The 19,971-nt window shown below is 38.0% G+C and overlaps 1 protein-coding gene and 1 long non-coding RNA gene across 2 annotated transcripts; both read right to left on the bottom strand.

Moving 5' to 3' along the window:
* Positions 1 to 2,447: 2,447 nt before the first annotated feature.
* Positions 2,448 to 19,676, bottom strand: LOC131327316 (peroxisomal adenine nucleotide carrier 1). Its single transcript, XM_058360421.1, has 5 exons — positions 19,237 to 19,676; positions 5,197 to 5,428; positions 4,265 to 4,411; positions 3,768 to 3,925; positions 2,448 to 3,046 (listed from the first exon to the last, which is right to left on the bottom strand). The coding sequence occupies exons 1-5, from the start codon at positions 19,377 to 19,379 to the stop codon at positions 2,767 to 2,769; spliced, it is 960 nt and encodes a 319-aa protein (XP_058216404.1). The 5' UTR covers positions 19,380 to 19,676; the 3' UTR covers positions 2,448 to 2,766.
* On the bottom strand, positions 9,686 to 17,700 carry LOC131327317 (uncharacterized). The gene is made up of 2 exons (XR_009200265.1): positions 17,481 to 17,700; positions 9,686 to 17,449 (listed from the first exon to the last, which is right to left on the bottom strand). It is a non-coding gene; the product is annotated as an uncharacterized LOC131327317 (long non-coding RNA).
* Positions 19,677 to 19,971: the final 295 nt, after the last annotated feature.

Below are 19,971 nucleotides of genomic sequence, written 5' to 3'. Positions count from 1 at the left end.
GAGAGTTTGAGCAACTCCATTATGGTCAAATCCTTTCTATTGGACCGGGAGATGCACCTGTGTGGCTGTGCCTTGTTAGGCTATCCACAGTGGCATAATCAAAAGCAAACTATTTTTAAAGTTAACAATATTGGGGTAAAAGATGGCTCACAATGGTATAATCATACTTAACAACATTCTTAGAAATAATCAAATTTTGGGCTTTGGATAACTAAAACTAGCAACTTTTTTCAATAATCAAAATTTGTGGATCTCACACCACATAAGTTAACCGGTTCTAAAATTTATGTACACGCGTGTTTCAAATGGTATTTTCTTCTTATTTTCTTCGCCTGCTCTATATCTCATTTTTTTCAGCCATAAAACTCTTTCTTCTTCTTTCCCTCTAAAAGTGAAGCTCATATCTTTCAATCATTTACAATTCAACTCATTGTCACCGGATTAAGGTATTTCACTTTTTTTTTCCGTTTCTATTTTATTCTTTTTCGTTCCCCTCCTTGTGATTGAGTACATGAAGAACCTTGCATTCTTTTACAAATTCAAGAACACATCTGTTTTTTTTTTTTTAGTACATGATTTTTTTTCCAAATTCATAATATGAGGGAAGGAAGTCACCAATTTTTTCTCCAAAATTAAGAGAGAGAATCGATATATTTTTGCCAAAAAAAACCGTAATGGAGGGAAGTGATCAATGGTGGAAAACATTTGTTGCCGCATCAAGGTATTTCACTTTTTTTTTTCCGTTTTTATTTTATTCTTTTTTCGTTCCTCTCCCTGTGGTTGAGTACATAAAGAATCTTACATTTTTTTACAAATTCAAGAACACATTTGTTTTTTTTTTTTTTGAGTACATGATTTTTTTTCCAAATTCATAATATTAGGGAAGGAAGTCACCAATTTTTTTCCCAAAATTAAAGGAGAAAATTGATATATTTTTGCCAAAAAAAAAGTGTAATGGAGGAAAGTGATCAATGGTGGAAAACACAAGGGGAGAGAGAGTGTAATTGTAGTGTATCCCTTATTTTAGTTATGGACTAGAAGTGACCATTGTGAACCTCAACATTGTTAAGCTTAGCAACCTCTTAAATGAATAATCAAAAGTTGATGTGTCAACTTTTGGTTATCCATTTTTGATTATGCCACTGCGTATGGCCTTATGGCGGTCTTGTTAGTGTCAGCCAAGACAGCCAAACACGGCGATCATTATCATTGGAAATTCACAAATTAGAAATGCTATAGTAATATTTTCTTTCCCATAACTTCTCATACCAGACCAGCCCACTAAAAGGCAAATAGGGATCAGAAATGTGGTCAATATCACGAAGAATAGAGACTCTCCAAACCCGTTAAATGTAGGATTACTACAAATAAAGGAAAAGAGGAGACACTCTCTAAAAAAAACTCAATTCTCATTCATAAACTCACCCAATTACCAACAAGCTTAAAAGCACAAGGGGTGTTTTGGCTAAATAATTGAGCTAAATTATTATTTTTTATTTGTTAATTTTAAATCAAATTTTTTGAATTATTGATCCATATCAACGAGAGTAATTTAAAAGATAAAAAATTATAATCAAAATTTTAAAAAAAGTCTACTAAGCAAAAATAATCCAAAATAGACAAACTCTTTGGATTATTTTGTCTTTATTCACCAGAAAATTAGTTTTTTCTTAATTCTTTACTTTTTAGATTCCTCTCGTCGATAGGAATCAATAATCCACCAAAACAAAAAAGACACAAAATAATAAATGCAATTTTTTTTTTGAATAGGACAAAAAATAATTTGGCTCATTGATTTAGCCGAAACACCCTTTATAGTGAAAAGGATCCTAACACGTTCGAAACTTACCTATCAACATGCTAATTTTTGTTTCCGTAATATTGGCAGTCTCGAGTCTCGGGCCAGCTTGTGCGCATCAAACTAATCCCTACAGTCCCTTCCTGTGGGTTTTCACATGTTTACGCAGAAATGAGGCAGCCGTAAGAGTTGCTAGCAATGGGAATAGAACCTAGAACTTTTTAGAAGGAAGCAAATACCTAGGTCCAAGCCAACCCCAGGGGTTAACATGCTAATTATACAAGGATGACAAATAGAATTTACAATTTTCCTGAAATTCACCCTGCATCATGAACCCACAAAAATTCTTTTGTATAAAAAATTGGGGTAATATCTTAACATGAGGGTGCAAGATTTTCAGTTTTGCCTAATCGGTTTCTATTTTAGTTGAGGATTTTTGAGGGGTTTTTTTTTCTAAAGGTTGTTTTTGTTGGGACTTCAATATTTAAACTTCTTGTTGTAGGTCCCCCTTTTTCCATTTCTAAAGGTTGTTTTGTACTGGGAAAATGTTATACAAGAGGCATCACAGGCCTTTTCCTGAGATAATGAATAAGCAAACTGAGGATGAATTCAGCAATCCTCAGCCCCAAAAGAAGAAGGAAACCGAACCAAAGGAAAAGCTAGGAAAATTTGATTTTACAACATTTGATTAAATGGGTCCAGAACTCTAGAGCAAACTTATTGAAGAACAGAAGGGGGGAAAACACCAGTTGAGTAACCAAATGAACTATCATTCGATTTAATTCCTTTAACACAACAATACAGAGTCGTTATTCTTGTACAAAAGATCGGATAGTTACCTCTGCAATTTCGAGCTTCCCATAGAAGAGATGAAACCTGGCTCTTTGATGATCCTCTGTCACATTCATCTCAAACTAAGGCATTATTCTCACACAAATCCATGCCGATTACCTTTGCTATTACTACTTCTAAGCACTCTTTAATCTACCCCGCGTCAACACCAGATACCTTTGCATTGCAAGTATTAGGACCCAAGTGGTTGCGGTTATCTTCTCCTTTATCATCAAAAGCAATGCTGAGCTTAGTACCGTCTTCAAGATCTGAGCATGAAGTCCCTTGAAAAATCCCAACACCCCTTCTTGCTCCCAAATAGCACAAAGTGCCCAGGCCACTGTCTTGCGGGACCTACGCGTAACTTTTGAGGCCTCATTGTCATTTGAATCTGCAGCTTGGATCATAACTTTACACCTGTTCACAGTCGATGTCTTAAAGCAGTCGAACAGATGATGTTGCTATATGCAAATGAGAGCATGAGAGAGTGGCACCAGCATCCTTTCATTTGATGCCCTTGTATGATCTCCTTGTGTCATCCCAATGTGAGGAGAAATGAGACCAACAAGGGTATGATTCGAGCCATCATTTTAAGGGGTGTCCGTGTCCAAACCAGATAGATAAGGGGGTGTCCGTGTAATTTCACCAAAGGTATATTTGACATTTTGTTCATTCCGTTAATGGCGGTGAGGTTTTTTTTCCTTTTCAATAGATGAGGGGGTGTGTATGGGCATTTTTAAAGGTTAGGGGGTGTCCGTGTCCAAACCAGATAGATGAGGGGGTGTCCGTGTAATTTCACCGGAAATTATTTATGCAAAAATCAAGTTAAACAAGTATTGAAATCCATATAAACTAATCAAAATAGTCACAAGAGAAACAGACCGTTAAAATTCGGACAGCTCATTCTTCCAATTTTGACAGTTCATTCCATCGAGACAAACATGATTAGACAAGGTATTCAGTGATACCAATTAACATGATCTTTTGCATGGATGATTTAAACATTGGGACCTAAAACAAAAACGAGTGATCATCACCATGGAACCATGGCGAGTCCCATTTCTTTTCAGATGATCACGAGGAGATCACAATAAGAAATCATGTGAGAGGATCCTGATTCAAGAGAATGAGCACGGACCTGATTGCTGGATATGTCAAGACGGTGGCAATACTCTTTGAAATTGCACCTAACGCAAAAGCTGAGAAGGCAGAAAGGGCTTCTGTGGATGCTGCGTTCTCAGTTTTATTCTGCTTTGCTTTCAGGAGTCTTTGTTTCAGTTGATCAAAAACCGTATACTGACACATCAAAAATATACTTTTAGTGCGGTTAATTGGGGTTAGATGTGATTACCTGTTTGATGTTTGGTACCTTTCTGTTTTCTATATTTCCATTATTTGGACATCCCTGAAAACTTGTTTTCTGAACTGTTTCTGAAAACATTTCTTGGAAATTTTCTGAAAGCGTACCACTTCACAAAATACGCCAAAATTTACAGTTTTTGAAACCGTTTTCGTGGTTAGAAAACAGAAGTTTTCCAAACTTTTTGTTGATTTTGTCTCCAAGGATACGGCAAGCAAAAAAAGAGAAACAAGAACAATTCCGACAGAAACGAAATTCAAGGCATGGTGAAGTACCTGAATTGCAGGGTTGGAAGTTAACAGAAGAGAGATACCGAGGCCGTCAAATGCCTCACTCCAGCTGCCCTCAGTTAGGGTTAGCCAAAGCCCTTTTGACTTGCCAAAGGCACTAGTTTGCATTTTTGAGGATGCTGTATCCAAAGGCTACACAATACAATAATTGTTTCACACATTGTTAATTAAATTAGCCATCGGCTATCCTTAAGTAGTTAAAGATTTGTTCCCTTTTGGTTCAAACACAATGAAACAAAACAATTGAAGAAAACTATGATGATGTTGCAATAGTTCAAACTCCAAATGCGTGAGAAAACCCAAATAGGCCAGTGAAAGAAAACCATAGAAAAACAGTTGACCCCATTATAACCAAGTACTATGCCATTATCTATTCCATCCACTTTGAATCAATATAACACAGCATTAGGTGAAAGCTAAAGTGAAATGCATTACACAGGAGCAGACGAGAGTTGAAAAAATAATTCTTGCAAGACTAGACAAATGAAACCTTGATATATGAGTTAGAATATGGAATAACACCAACTATACAGGGGAAAAGTTTACTCAAAGGGCAAGGTTTGACATTGCAATAGCAACAGGGGTTAATTTCCTTTTGCTTTGCTCATAACTAGTTTCAATGCAGAATCAACATTCTCAAACTTCTCCAATTTAAAAAATTCCATGCATACCATTTACCACAACTAAAAAGATGCTGAACTGGTACACACAAAAATTCTAGGTTCTGTGTTTTCAGATCAACAATCACGCATCTGCCAATTTTATTTTGTTCATTTACCAGCCAATTAATTGTAAACAAAGACCAAGCACTTCGCAGTTTTAGGAAAAATAAGTGACATCCTCCTATTGTTACTGAATATAGTGAGTTGAGGGACAATCATAAACCACAATTATAGAGGCTTCCCAAAACTACTCACCTGAGTAACAATGGCTGTGCAAGCACCAGCAGCAGCCGCAAGAACTAGGTTTGCTGTAGTTCCAATTGACTTGGACCCACTTTTTACCAGAAATAATCTTTTGAAGTAACTATATCCATAGAAGTAGACAAACTGTGAAATGAAGGATTGCAGGTTCTTGGTTCCAAGGCCCTGATACAGTGAATTAATCTGACCGGTACGTATTGCTTCCCGGAAAACATCTGACAGGTTCCTGAAGAAGCAAGAGCCAGCCACATCAATTGAGTTATTGACCAATTTCCAAGAACTAAGAGCTGAGTATGTAAAAATATCCCATCAATTGACTATATAAAACTATCCCATCACAAGCCATGTTGCATGTATTTAACATATAACCCTTCAAGAGACGATCGACTACTGAATGACGCAAATTGAAAACAATTCCAGATTAAGGGGAAAAAGGGAGGGAAAAAAACCATTCAATAAGGAAAGATACTATAGGTACTGACCCCATGGATACCAAGTGTACCAATGGGTGTGCAGGACCCACTCCGGGGTCCCACAAATTATTCGAGCCGTTCATTAATTTTAAAATAATTTTTTGAGCTGCCAGAATTAAAATCAGCTCCATTGGAAACAGTGAGTGCTTGATCCAATTGAACTTTTCTTCAAAGCTCATTCAGAATTCAAAATGGAAAATTATAAGATTGGATCAAGTACTTGCAATCATACGATTGAGCTAATTTTTGTAAGTCAGCTCGAAAAGTTATTTTAAAATTAATGAACGGCTCAGATCATTGGTGTGGGACCCCAGATTGTGCCCCACACCCATCGGTACACTATTGAAACCCATGGGGTCAGTACCCAATAATCGACTTCTTCAATGAATCTATATTAGTGGCTACAGTAAAACGACAGGTCATTATCAAGCGGAAATATTTGAGTAAGGTGGTGGTTGTACTTCGTACTCAATAATGAATCAAACATGCAAAAGTAAGGTGGAGCAATAATGAAGCATACAACAAATAATGGACCGGTAGGCCCTATTAACTTTTTTGATAATCGTAGGCCCTATTAACTGGGAACTATCAAAAACATGAAAATCGAAGGAAAACCAAGCTCATAAAGTATTACCCAAGCTTTTCACATGATTCACGCAAGGACAGAGAATAAAGCACAACCAAAAGGAACCAGTTGCTCGTTACGTCATCAAACCAGAAAAAGATTGTACCATAAACATCAAAACAAAACAACATGACATTGTTCAAGAATTCTGCCAAATTCAAAAGGAACCCCATCACGTATCAAGTGGAAGAGAAAGGAGTTATACTTTTCAGAAATTGGCCACTACGCACGTCTATATTCAACAATTTTTTTACAGCGGGGTTTGATGAAGTTGAATCGTGCATGTAAGCACATCAGGTGTAGGAAGGAATTCTTACGGGAGCAAGTGAGAAAAAGCTATACAAAGGATGGTAGATGACTAGCGCACAAGAAGGCACTGATTGGATAAGTTACTTGATTTACCACTCAAGATATTCTCCTCAGAGCTACAAGCAGTCTGCTTTCAAAATAAGGCTCGTGCACTGAATCAATTCTCCACGATATTTACTTACCAAATAATGATTATATTAGGGAACTTATTCATGGAAACCACTAACCAGGGTCATTCTATAGATTCCATTCCCCTTGAGAAAGAATTCACAAGTAATCAATTTAGAAAACCATGCACCACCCAACCGGTGAGAGAAAACAAAAATTACAGCTAGGAGGTGTAGCTTACTAGAGAAGGTACAGAAAGGCACATAATCCAGCTCATATTGTGAGGCTACACTGTGGTGTGCCCTTGCAACATTATTCCATTGCACGAAGGACGGACAAAAGAGACAAATGGGACCTTTAACTACCCTTAGTGCCATCAGGTGCTTGTGGCCATGCTGTGTTGCAGCATGCAACTGTATAAAAATGTTCAACATTGGTGAGCTGGGTCAAACCCTTCACATTGCAAACTCCTTGCTCATGAGAAAAAGGCTAGTACTAAGTGATTGTAGAAGCAAATTTATGCCAACAAGTTAATGGACCTTTTGAAACTAGAACAAATAAGACGCCTCCAATTTCTCAAAGTATAAACAAACACTAAATTTGAGGATCTAACCAAAATGTAACACAATGTGGCACACAACAAGAATCAACATTTCTCCTTGAAGAATATCAGCAGATGCAAAAATATTCTGACTTGGAGAGAGAGAGGCTACAAAAATTCGACAAGAAATATGAAGTGAAAGGTGGTTGAATAAGCAGCTGCAACATTTTGAATCGCAAAAACAATAAATCATGGCTCTATAGAAGCTTAGCATATGATTGAAAGACCGCTGCATAAACTACTACATAGTCAACAATCTAGCGGCATAAGAAAGGACGACTTTTAGAAAGATCATCATGCCATCAAATGCAATTTTAACAAACATCTGTCCCAACTCTTTCAACCTATGTTACATGGACAAGAGTACGTAAATCGGATACAGGTATACTATCTAAGGGTCGGGTACCTCAAGCCTGAAAATAGAGGATTCATGGATACGTGTCCAAATATTGACACGGATACAGGGATACGCCACATAATTTCCTAAATATTTTTATTATATTTATATAATTATATACTTAAAAGAAACCCTTAATTTTTATACGCCAAAAAAAATTGAGTGCGGTCACAAGTTTGCTAAGACAGTATATGGACTAAGAAATTGGGACACACGACATACCTTGTAATTGGTAAGTAACTTCAAGCTATAAGGAGTCTTCAAGTCCACCAATGTGATGACTGATGAGCATTGAGATTGGTAGTCTATTCCAGATAAATGCTTAGAAATATTGAGTTTGTTACAAAGTTCAATTTAGTAACGAAGACATAGATTGACCTGATTCATTAGTTTCCTGTCCACATGATCACACCATGACACACTTCTTCACTTATCTTTACATTTGATAGCATGTTAATGCTGTAGTTTTTCAGAATTTTATATCCTTTCTATCTCACCATACCAAAATGAGGTTTACAATAGCATAGCAAAAGGCACAGAGTTTATATGCATAAAGCTATAAACTAGTTTGGTTATCAAACCATTCAAAATACGCAAGATACAACCTTGTATCCAGCATTTGTACGAGATTATATTACAAGCAAAATAACTCATTCCAAACTGGATATTAACAAAACTAGTGCTTTTAAGTTCAAATTCAATATACTTGTAATCTACTTGCAAAAAGAAAAGTTCCGCAAGTTGCGTCATATCACGTCCTCCAATGTCAAATTGGTTGCCACCTAAAAAACGTGAAGCATAAATTTCTTAATGCAATAAACATCACTATCTTGCTATACTAACTATTGTGAATCTATGATATGTTATACTCCCTCCGTCCCTTTTTAAGTGTCCTGCTTCGTAACTCCAACTTATTAAAAAGATATCATCATTACACCTTTCACATCAACTTTTTCCTCCACTTTCTCTACTTACCCATCATCCTTACACTTTTACTCACTAACTTTTCAAAATGGAATCTACTTTTAGAGACAAAATAGACAATATACCAACTTTTACCCACTAACTTTACAAAATGGACACTTATTATGGGACAGCCCAAAATGGAATACTGGACTCTAAATAAGGGACGGAGGGAGTACTACAAATAAACTTACTTATGTCTAAAAACTTTTAAGGTCCTTCCATGTACTCATTGCTTTTCCTTGACAATAAGCTCAAATTGGAATGAACAAACACTAGAACTTTAGCTCTGGTCGTTGCTAGTCAGTTTCTTTTGGTGCTTCAAATCATGGAATACGTACTCCAATTCCCCTCGCAATAAGAGGAAGAAGCTGGCTGCGAAAGTAGTTTAAATGCCAAGGCTTGTAGTAGTGGTGTTGCAACCCCATCGCCCACCATGAAATGGGTTCCTCATATCTTCTTGCAACAATTATATGAACTTGTTCAAAATATCTGGAACCAATAGAAAAGCCTTCAAATTCCAAGTAAACTTGGCGCAAAATGTTAGCAGTAGGAAATAACCGTTTAAAGCATTGAGAGGAGACCTCTTGATCCTCATGATGTGATACCCTAGGAAATCCTTTACCACTTTGCAACCAAGCATCACAATAGTATTTTGAGACTAATGAGCGAGCCATACAATACAAAGGAGTATTACTCTTGTTCCATCTACTCTCCAAAATTTGTTGAATTGCACCGAAAAATAGGTGATGGCCAAGTATGTCTTCTCTTGCTCATGCTCAAATATGATATTTTCCACATTCTCAATCATCGAATCCCACATGTCATATTAGATGCAAAACAGGTGTATCCGTGTCAGCTTTTTTTAACAAATCAATGATGGTTCCGTGAATTTCAGAAGATATTCTAAGTTATCCCAAAAACCATCATCCTCATCAACAATGTATATTTTCATATCAAGCTTTATTTTCAGCCACAGTGGTTCCATCAGCCCTATATACTTTCCCAGGCGGGCAGCTGTGTGACAACACTACAGAGAAAACGGCGCTTTCGTGTAACATGCTATGGTCTCAGCGCTCTTACGAGGTAGCGCTCTTACGAGGTAGTGATGAGTTTCACACGCTTTAAGCCCCACCCGCACGCGGTTAGGAAGATTGGCTGCAGTCTAAGCGGTACCATCCACCCTACCCTACCACCTATAGGCAGTCGTCCGTCCTACAACTGCTCGAAAAGGAACTATAGTGATCTTGAATAGGGATCCTACAGCGATAGATAGAATCCCCATAAAAATACCACTAGATCGAGCACATGTGATTTCATATCCGGTTAAAATCTTGGCTAATTGATCGAAGTGGGTAGCTCCAGTAGACCCATAGATCATGGAACAAATAGGGTGGGTAGGCCCAACCACTACACGTATAGACACGAACCCCCCTCATTATCGTACGTGTGACTCTCACCGCATACGGCTCGCACAAAGACTACTAAATCCATCCCGAGCCTTTTCTTTTACCTCTCCTCTCCAATCCTCAATCAAACTTGCGTTCCCCGGGCGCTATGAAATGGGGGTCTTTCCTTCGCCCATCATATGTATTGGCTTGGAACCACTATGGCTTAAAATAAAGCTTGATGTGAAAATATACATTGTTGATGAGGATGATAAATTTTGGGATAACTTAGAATATCTTTTGAAATTCACCGAACCGATCATTGATTTGTAAAGGAAAGCTGACACGGACACACCTGTTTTGTATCTAATATGTGACAAGTGGGATTAGATGATTGAGAATGTGAAAAACATCATATTTGAAAATGAGCAAGAAGACGCACTTGGCCATCACCCGTTTTTCGATGCAATTCAACAAATTTTGGAGAGTAGATGGAACAAGAGTAATACTCCTTTGAATTGTATGGCTTACTCATTAGTCCCAAAATACTATTATGATGCTTGGTTGGAAAGTGGTAAAGAATTTCCCAGAGTATCACCACATGAGGATCAAGAGGTCTCCTTAAATAGATCATAATGCTTTAAACGGTTATTTCCTAATGCTAACGATTTGAGTCAAGTTTACTTGGAATTTGAAGCCTTTCTAGTGGTTTTGGATATTTTGAACAAGCTTATGTAATTGATTCAAGAAGATATGAGGAACCCATTTCATGGTGGGCCAATCATGGGGCTGCAACACCACTACTACAAGCCTTGGTATTTAAACTACTTTCGCACCCAGCTTCTTCCTCTTGTTGCGAGAGGAATTGGAGTACATATCCATGATTCAAAGCGCCAAAAGAAACTGACTAGCAATGACTAGAGTTGAAGATCTCGTGTTTGTTCATTCAAATTTGTGCTTATTGTCAAGAAAAAGCAAGGAGTATATGGAAAGACCTTCAAAGTTTTGGGACATAAGTAAGTTTATTTGTAGTATAACAGATCACAGATTCACAGTAGGAAAGACCTTCAAAATTTTGGTACATAAGTTTATTTGTAGTATAACAGATCACAGATTCACAGTAGTTAGTGTAGCAAGATAGTGGTGTTTACTACATTAAGAAATTTATGCTTCACGTTTTTCAGGTGGCGACCAATTTGACATTGAAGTACGTATGACACAGCTTGCAGAACTTTCTCTTGATGAACAACTGGAAGGAGTGAGATTCGACAAGGATGATGATGTTGAGGTCCTCGATGGTGGGGGAGAACTATTGGTCCCAATTAAGAACCGCGATCGATCCGAACCGCCATAAGGCTGGGAATCACGTAGGATGTAGTAGCAAAGAAGACAAACAAATACTCAATGTGTTGATCTAAGGCATAAATGGAAAATAAGGAAGTGGGCTCTGTTTTGGCGGCAAGTAAATGTGTGTGTCTTCTACTGCAACACCGCTTATTTATACTTGGCCACAAACCTCTTCATGAAGCATTATACATTTTGCCCAGCAGGTGTGTTGTTTCTAAGTGACACCTATTTAATCAAGCATTGCAGCACTTCCCAAATGACACCTATTTAGCCAAGCATTGCATCACTTCCTATATGTTACATTTTCAACAACCCATTGCAACTGTTCGTAATCTTTGCAACTAATCCTACAGGAAACAAGGAAACAAGCAGAACCCTGAACCCGAGCATTATTATGTCTAAAATAATCACATAATCCAACATCTCCCACTTGATTATATTTAGACATACAAAGCAATATCCTGTTTCCAAAGGATATGCTTATAAGTTTGGTCACAATAGCGTCAACCCTTTCTAACTCCGATGATATGTGGGACTGCACACTAACCCACCATTACCCTTTTTTATGCGTCCCCAAAAACCTTCAATATCTATAGCGCGTAGCATGTTGTCTTAAGTCACCTAGGTGTTAATTAATCCCATATTCTTAACATGCTCTTGAAATCTTTCTAATGACAGTCCTTTGGTCATGGGATCAGCTGTCATATTTTCAGAGGGTATATAGTCATCTTTAATATCCCTCTTTTCTACCATGTCCCATATAAAATGGTAGCTTACATCAATGTGTTTGCCTTTTGAACTCATTGCACCATTCTTTATTAGTGATATTGCAGCCGTATTATCGCAAAACTCATTTACAGGCCCAACTGATTCACTTATTTTCAAATTTTCAATGAAGCGCTTAATCCAAACTACTTTAGTGCTTGTCGAGCTACAAGCAACATATTCAGCTTCCATGGTGTGCCTAGCAACACAAGTTTGCTTTTTACTAGACCATGATACCGCACCACCACCGAATAAAAAAATGTTAACACGGTTTAAATTTTCGAGTACCTTGAATGTATCGAAAAATTCTTTTCACCGCCTGCCACTGCTCTTTCCCTAGATTTGCTTGGTACCGACTAACTAATCCCACAGCATGGCAAATATCAGGTCTGGTACTAGTCATAGCATACATTAGGTTGCTCACAGCTTGAGCATAAGGAATATTTTCCATTTCCTTAATTCCTTTTTCATCTTTTGGACATTGAAATTTCCCAAGGATCGGACCCTTACAAGTTGGTGTCAATATTGGCTTACAATTCTTCATGTGGAACTTATCCAATATTTCACCTAAGTATTTTTCTTGGTCTAAATACAATAACTTAGATTTCCGATCCCTCGTTATTTTAATGCCAAGCACATACGATGCTTCTCCCATGTCTTTCATTTCAAACCTTAAATTAAGACAAGACTTTGTTCTCTCTATTATTTCCAGATTATTGCCTGCTAAAAGTATGTCATTCGCATACAATGATAGTATCACTAAACTATCTTGACTTTTCCACACATACACACAGTGATCCATAGGGTTGACTTCATATCCAATTTCTAGCATAGCTTTGTGGAAAGTCAAATACCATTGTCTAGAGGATTGTTTGAGACCATAGAGAGACTTATTCAACTTACAAACTTTATCGTCTTAACCTTTTTCTTTGAATCCTTCTGGTTGCTCCATGTAAATATCTAAATCTAATTATCCATTTAGAAAAGCCATTTTTACATCAAGTTGGAATAGTTCAAGGTTCAACTTCGCAACCAAAGCCAATATGATTCGGATGGATACAAATTTAGCAACGGGAGAATATGTATCCTCATAATCCACACCAGGTTTTTGCGTGTACCCCTTTGCCACCAACCTGGCCTTGTACTTGTCAAGAGTGCCATCAGATTTTTACTTTTTCTTGAAAATCCATTTGCACCCTATAGGCTTTCTTCCTCGGGGTACTTCGACCAATTCCCAAACTTTGTTCTTCTTAATTGAACCCAACTCTTCTATCATGGCATTTTTCCAATGATCTGATTCATTTGAAAAAATAGCTTCTTTGAAGTTGTGTGGGTCTTGCTTTTTCTCAACGCAATTGGAAACAAGAGCATAATAATCCTTGAAAAAGGGTGGCGGCTCTCTTTTCCTCTTCCTCCCACTATTCACATTTTCGTCACTTTCCTTTGGATTCTCAAGAGGTGTAATGCTGGGAATGTCGTCACTTTCCCTTGGATTCTCAAGAGGTGTAATGTTGGGAATGACACCCCTTGGTTGTAAAACTGAAGTTTCATGTTCTTCTAATAATATCAGTTCTTCCAAAGGGGTGACTTGATGCACATCCTCAATGAAAACAGCATCTCTACTTTCTATTATACCTTTTTCCATATGATAGAAGCAATACCCAGATCCATTCTCGATATATCCTTTGAATTTACATTCATAACTTCTATCACCCAATTTATGTCTTAAAGGCTTAGGCTTTAACACATGAGCTTTGCATCCCCAAACTCGCAGATTGGACAAATCGGGTTTGTGCCCAGTCCAATATTCAAAGGGCGTAAACTGTCTCACCTTTGTCGATATTCTAATAAGAATATAACAGGCTGTACTCAAAGCCTCTCCCCAAAAATGAAGAGGTAAATCTGCATAGGCCATCATTGATCTAGTCATATCCACAAGGGTTCTATTCCTTCTTTCTGCCACTCCATTTTGTTGAGGGTTGTATGGCATGGTATGCAAATGGCGTATCCCATTTTCCTTGCAAAAATCTTCAAATTGATACTCACCACCTCTATCCGTGTTAAGCCCCTTTATAGGTCTCCCTAATTGGGTCTCAACTTCTTTCTTAAACTATTTGAATTTTTCAAGTGCTTCAGACTTGTGTGTAAGCAAATATATATATATATATATATATATATCCATATCTTGAAAAATCATCCATAAAGGTGATAAAATATCACATTCCTTGATGTGTCATAACCCTCAAAGGTCCACATATATCGGAGTTAACAATTTCTAACAATTCTTTTGTGTTCCAACTCTTTATAAAAGGTTTCTTAGTCATTTTACCAAGAATGCAAGGTTCACATATGCCAAAATCTACTTTTTCAAAATTGGGCAACAAACCAATATTACCCATTCTTAACAACTTGTCTTCGTTAATATGTCCTAATCTTAAATGCCAAGTATAAGGACTAATAAAAGTAGACACAAACAAGTAAAAAGAAACAGATGTGTTATTATTAAGCATAACTTGATACATGCCATCCACCTTCTTCCCCCTCACAATAACATTGGCCATCCTTCCTAATAGTTACATGGCTGAAGGCAAACCTAATTTCATAACCCTTCTCATCAAGCACAAACACTGAGATGAGGTTCCTTCCTTCTGATAGTAGGTGCATACAAAACATTAGGAAGAATAAAACTAGCACCATTACACACAACTCTACAATCACCAACACCAAGGACATCACAGTAGGTGCTATTTCCCATGAACAATCTATGCTCTCCTATGGACATTGCAGACATCTTAACAAAAGCGTCACGAGATTTGCACACGTGCCTTGTTGCCCTGGAGTCAATCCACCAATCACAATTAGTTGGTTCAATGATCATGGCATCCGATACAGTGAGAACCTTTTCCTTGGAGTCATCCTTTGGACCATCATCTGAGCTGTCATTGCTCTTTTGCCGCTTCGGACATGCAGCCTTATAATGCCCAATTTCGCTACAACTGAAGCATGCTCTCTTTTTGCCCTTTTTCTTTCCATGCTTGAAATGCTTCTTATTCTTGAACTGATTCCCATGCTTGAATTGCTTTCCTTTGACATCGTACAGCCCTTTTGCCTTTTTGGTGGGTCTCCCACTATCTTCTGCAAGTAGACTGCAACCATGAGGTTTGAGCGCTTGCGACGCTTCTTTCTCTCCTCCTCAAGTGCTAAAATTGCTGGTAATGTATCCACAGTCAGAACTTGACCCGAGCAATTAATTGCAATGACAACAGAGTCCCAACTCGGAGGGAGACTATTAAGTATGGTAGACAATTACATTTTGTCAGAGATGGTATTTCCAGTCACCGACAAATCTTTAGCAATGAGAGCCATATTATTCACACGGTCCACCACACTTGAATCCTCTGACACGGTTAAGTCATTGAACTTATCAAGCAAAAGTTGCACATAGGTGTCATATTTCCCTCCATATTTTTGCTCTAAAGCACTTAAAATTTCTTTGGCCGTCTTGATGTCCTCAAACAAAGGAATCAAATCATCTTGCATGTGACTCAAAAGAGCACCTTTAGCAAGTTTATTATCCTCCTCCCATCTTGCTGCAGTTCTCTTGGAGGCATCATTAGTTCCAGAAGGCTTTTCGGCAGAAGTCACGTAGAATGTTTTGTCTTGTATCAACAAATAAGACATACGTCTTTTCCAAATGGGGTAGTTAAGCCCATTCAGTTTTTCCATCTTAGAGCATCAATTGAAACAATTTTTGAAGCCATTGGAACAATTGAAAAACAAAAGTAGAAGTACTGACCGAATGAATGTGGACTGAAAAAATATCCCAACAAACTGAATACGCACACTTGTCTTCTTTCTAAAAACCTGGCTCTGATACCACTGTTGGTCCCAATTAAGAATCGAGATCGATCTGAACCGCCGTAAGGCTAGGAATCACGTAGGATGTAGTAGCAAAGAAGACAAACAAATACTCAATGTGTTGATCTAAGGCATAAATGGAAAATAAGGAAGTGGGCTCTGTTTTGGCAGCAAGTAAATGTGTGTGTCTTCTATTGCAACACCGCTTATTTTTACTTGGCCACAAACCTCTTCATGAAGCATTATACATTTTGCCCAACAGGTGTGTTGCTTCTAAGTGACACCTATTTAATCAAGCATTGCATCACTTCCCAAATGACAACTATTTAGCCAAGCATTGCATCACTTCCTATATGTTACATTTTCAACAACCCATTGCAACTGTTAATAATCTTTGCGACTAATCCTACAGGAAACAAGCGGACCGAAGAGGAACCGTATTATTATGTCCAAAATAATCACATAATCCAACAAGAACAAGAACAAAGTGAGTAGAAGAAGGTGTCAGCCATGATTTCTTTTTGCGAGTAGACTACAAGTCTATTGGATTAGAACTAAAAAGCACTAGTCTTTTGTTAATATCCAGCTTGGAATGACTTATTTTGCTTGTAATATAATCCCGCACAAATGCTGGATGCAAGGTTGTATCTTGTTATTTTGGATGGTTTGATAACCAAACTAGTTTGTAGCTTTATGTATCTAAACTACGTGAGGCTGTGCCTTTTGCTATGTTATTGTAAACCTATGGTGAAATAGAAAGGATATAAAATTCTGAAAAACTACAGCATATCAAATGTCTTTAAAGATGGGTGAAGAAAAGTACCATGATAATGTAGACAAGAAACTAATGAATCATGTTAATCTACGTCTTCATTACTAAATTGAACTTTGTAACAAACTCAATATTTCTAAGCACTTTCTTATCCGTAACAGACTACAAATCTCAATGCTCATCAGACTCGAAGACTCCTTATAACTTGAAGGTACTTACCAATTACAAGGTATGTCATGTGTCCCAATTTCTTAGTCCATATTCTTTGTCTTAGCAAACTTGTGACCGAACTCAATTTTTTTTGGACTATAAAAATCAAGAGTTTCTTTTAAGTATATAATTACATATACATAATAAAACTATTTAGGAAACTAGGTGGGGTATCCCCATATCCGTGTCCAAATTTACACGTATCCACGAATCCTCTACTTTCATGAGGTACCTGACCCTTAGATATACACCCGTATCCGATTCACATACCTGTGTCCGTGTAACATAGACCCTCACATATGTACTCTCCCACTTTCATTAATATCTACCGGTTAGGAGAGAGCGAGAGAGTATGAAAATATATAAGCCATGTTACTCCAAAGAAACGTCCGCCTCATATGAAAGGCTTAAAATATGCATACAAGGCGCACCTTGTGCGATCACCTCTCATACAAGGTGTACATCCCCAGACAGTAAAGCATAATCCAAAAAGCCTAGAGGCGTTTTTTGGATGCTTAGCCTTGCTACACCCACGAGGCGAGTCCTAAATTATCCTTTGAAAAGATTCATTGCCACTAGGGCTGCAAATGAACCGCGAGCGGCTCAAAACTCGGCTCGATTTGAGCTCGTTCAAGCTCAACTCGCTACCCAAACGAACGAGCTCGAGCTGATTTATAGAGCTCGTTTCATAAACGAGCCGAGCTCGAGTCAACTAATGCTCGGCTCGTATGGGCTCGTGGGCCTATATATATACATATATATGTATATATATATATGTATGTATATGTATATGTATGTATATGTATAATATTATATATATTATGTATAATAGTATATATATTATGTGTTATATATATCTACCTAATAAAACAAAGGGTGTGAGGACCACACAAACACAAGTTAAAAGAAAGGCTGAGATTCATTTGATCCAAGGGCTGATGTGTGCTCTCCAACTCTCTTAAGAAAACACCTCCACTCTTACAAATATATTACAAAAATGTCATCAAAGGGTGGGTAGTGCCGTAGGCACGGACAAGCACTAGTGTGTGTGTATGTGTGTGTGTGTGTGTGTGTGTATATATATATACATATATATATATTATTCTATATTATATTTCTATATATCATTTCAAAACTTTTCAAAATTTAAATTCAAATCAAAAGTTATTTTTACACTTGGAAACTGCCACAAGTGATCATGCACGTGCAGCACACAGTATGTGTTGGCGAGAGTGGACTAGCAGCTTTATGGGAAATCACCTTGCCTCTTAGGCCTTATTCTTCCGATGTGGGACTAGAGTTGTGCAAAGGAAAGTCTCTTCTTCTTTAGTCCCACATCGCTTGCCCAAGAAAACTGAAGGCAAAGTGTACTCTATAAGTAAAGCTCTCGATTTCCCCTGGTGCTTAGCCACAGCGCTTGAAAAGCTGCTCCTTACCAAGCAGCAACGAGCCGAGCCCGAGCTGCCATTAAGGTTTACGAGCCGAGCTCGAGCTCGAGCTCAAGGACCATGGCTCGTCATGAGCTCGAGCCAATCTAAAATACTTCGACCCAGCCTGAACACGTTAAAACTCGGCTCGGCTCGTTTTCAGCCCTAATTGCCACTATATAAGACGGATTTGATCTCCTATGCCAAACCACTATTACCGAATCTACGGACGCTAAACGCAAAATTTGGAGGCGAATTTTGAAAAAACAACAGCCGAATACAGGCGTTAACTGAATCAATCAAATTTTTTTGGGTAGTAAGGATATTGTCAAACAAGTAATCAAGCACAACCACCCTTGGGCTTGCCCAGCGGAAGTGGAAGGGCTTTGCCTAGATTTGGGCAGGGTTCGACTCCTCTCCAGGGCAGTACCAAGATTTACCTTGCAGGTCGGGCGGTGGTTTGCTTCGGGTTGCCATGGAGTTTTATGCCATACCGGTTTCAATTTATGGCCCTACTGTGGCGTGGTTCCTTCGTGAACAGGGGGAAATAAAAATCAAGCACATAAAAGTAGAATTCAGCATAACTGAGGTCTGAGCAAGAAATTCACCCCATTTGATCTAAAGAAGCCAAATTCACAAATAATCAAGCGTTGAATGGAACGCGATCATACCGAATTTCACAGTGAGATCACCGATCATACGGGTAAGAATCCCTAAAACACTCCAAAAAAATAAATAGATGAATTGTGAAGTAAGAAGAAGAGGAAAGGAAGAAGAAGATGATGATTGACCTGTACTTCTGCTGGCCGTGCGCTTGAACTTCAGCCTGGTACTTGGTCTTACACGTGTCCAGCGGGTACAAGATCGTTGTGCTCAGCAGAGCTCCAATCGCGCCTGACGTCGCCTCGGATAGGGATTCCAAATCCACACTCATCCTTCTCTCTCTCTCTCTCTTTTTTTCCCCTTTCGTTTTGTACTGATCACGGAGATCAAAATTAATTTGTGATGAATACGTTGGTTACCGTTAGAGAGATTTTAGACGGGTATCGCGGAGAGAGAAAAGTGATTTTGAGGAGGCGTGAAATGTTGGATCGGCGGTAGAGACGTGGGGGTTCCTGTAAGAGGGGGGCGGGGGGGGTGGGCAGGAAATTGAATAGGAATGCATGGTTGTTAAAGAAAGCGACGGCTAGAGAGAGAGAGAGACCAAAAGGATGACGTTTCCTCGGGATTTGAAAAAACGTGAAACTTGGTACTCACCGTCCTGGTAGTGTTTATTTTCGATTTTTCGTGGCTTTTCTGATGTCGTTGTATGTACTGTTTGGATGAGTTTTTCAAAATTTTTAAATTTGATTTTAGGTAATAAATAGAGAGAGAAAATAGCGTAATAATTAAATATAACAGTAATAAGTGGAAAGAGAAATGAAAATAATAATAAAAAAAAATAAAAGTACTAATTAAAAGTATAGATAATAAATGTTTTTTGAGTTAGAATTTTTTTTTTCAAGTTTGAATCCAAGGAAGTTGTT

Source organism: Rhododendron vialii, chromosome 5a (genome assembly GCF_030253575.1).
Source record: "Rhododendron vialii isolate Sample 1 chromosome 5a, ASM3025357v1".
Lineage (NCBI taxonomy): Eukaryota > Viridiplantae > Streptophyta > Magnoliopsida > Ericales > Ericaceae > Rhododendron > Rhododendron vialii.
Note: the sequence above shows the minus strand (reverse complement) of the source record. Positions and strands in the feature narration are given on the sequence as shown.

Excerpts from the sequence above, each read along its gene's own strand:
- LOC131327316 (XM_058360421.1), bottom strand. The coding sequence starts at position 19,379 with ATGAGTGTGGATTTGGAATCCCTATCCGAGGCGACGTCAGGCGCGATT. Across the intron at positions 3,926-4,264 it reads CTTCCAACCCTGCAATTCAG|TATACGGTTTTTGATCAACT; the intron begins GTACTTCACCAT and ends TTGATGTGTCAG. Across the intron at positions 3,047-3,767 it reads TTGACATATCCAGCAATCAG|GTGTAAAGTTATGATCCAAG; the intron begins GTCCGTGCTCAT and ends GACTGTGAACAG.